Source organism: Trachemys scripta, chromosome 22 (genome assembly GCF_013100865.1).
Source record: "Trachemys scripta elegans isolate TJP31775 chromosome 22, CAS_Tse_1.0, whole genome shotgun sequence".
NCBI lineage: Eukaryota > Metazoa > Chordata > Testudines > Emydidae > Trachemys > Trachemys scripta.
The window spans coordinates 6,777,522-6,778,265 of NC_048319.1; the positions used below are offsets into that span (position 1 = coordinate 6,777,522).

The window sequence follows — 744 nt, forward strand, 5'->3', positions numbered from 1 at the left end:
CCCCGGCCCGCCCGGCCCCCCCCCCCCCCCCCCACTGGCCCCGATCCAGCTCCGCTGCCCCCGGCCCGGCTCCCCCGCTACCTGCGGGCGGCGGGGCCAGGCACACGGACACCAGCAGCACCATGCTGAGCCCCCGGAGCCGCTGCACAGCCGCCGGGGGGAGGCTGCCTGGCCCCATAACCATCCAGCCATCGGCCCGGGAGCCTCCAGCTCCGAGCAGAGCTGCCCTGTCCGCCCCCCTCCGCCGGCCCGGGCGAGACTGCGGGGCCCGGCCGCCTCCGTCACCCCAGCGCCGCCAATGGAGCAGCAGAGGCCGCCCAGCGAGCTGCATATTAATAAGGCTGCAGCCAATGGGAAGGCGGCCAGGACCGACTAATCTGCGTATTCATTATCCTGCCACCAATGGGCACGAAAGCAGAGCCCCCACATTCGTAGAGTCAATAGCCTCCAACCAATAGGGCAGCTCCAAATGTGAAGCTCCGGCAAATAGGGAAAGGGCCAGACCAAGCTAATCTGCGTAACAATTAGCCTTTCACCAATGGGACGGCACCTAGGCCCAGTTAATCTGCATATGTATTACCCTCCAGCCAATCCGATTCCCCCGTGGCAGTCTTGTTTCACAGCGCTGTCCTTCAAGACACAGAGAGCTGCTATTGAGGGCAATGGGGTGGCAACCAGGGCTAATGAAGCCAGAAGGGGAGGGGGAAAGAGATACACTTGGGGATGGGGCAAATATTTGCCTTA

At 64.0% G+C, this 744-nt stretch overlaps 1 protein-coding gene across 1 annotated transcript in view; it reads right to left on the bottom strand.

The window, feature by feature from the left end:
- The window catches only part of LOC117869012 (repulsive guidance molecule A-like), a 17,179-nt gene extending 16,906 nt beyond the window's left edge, over nucleotides 1-273 (bottom strand). The window contains exon 1 of the mRNA XM_034755471.1: nucleotides 82-273. Within this exon, the coding sequence (XP_034611362.1) occupies nucleotides 82-184 (103 nt within the window). The 5' untranslated portion in view covers nucleotides 185-273. The remainder of the gene's footprint in view (nucleotides 1-81) is intronic.
- Between the last annotated feature and the right edge of the window lie 471 nt (nucleotides 274-744).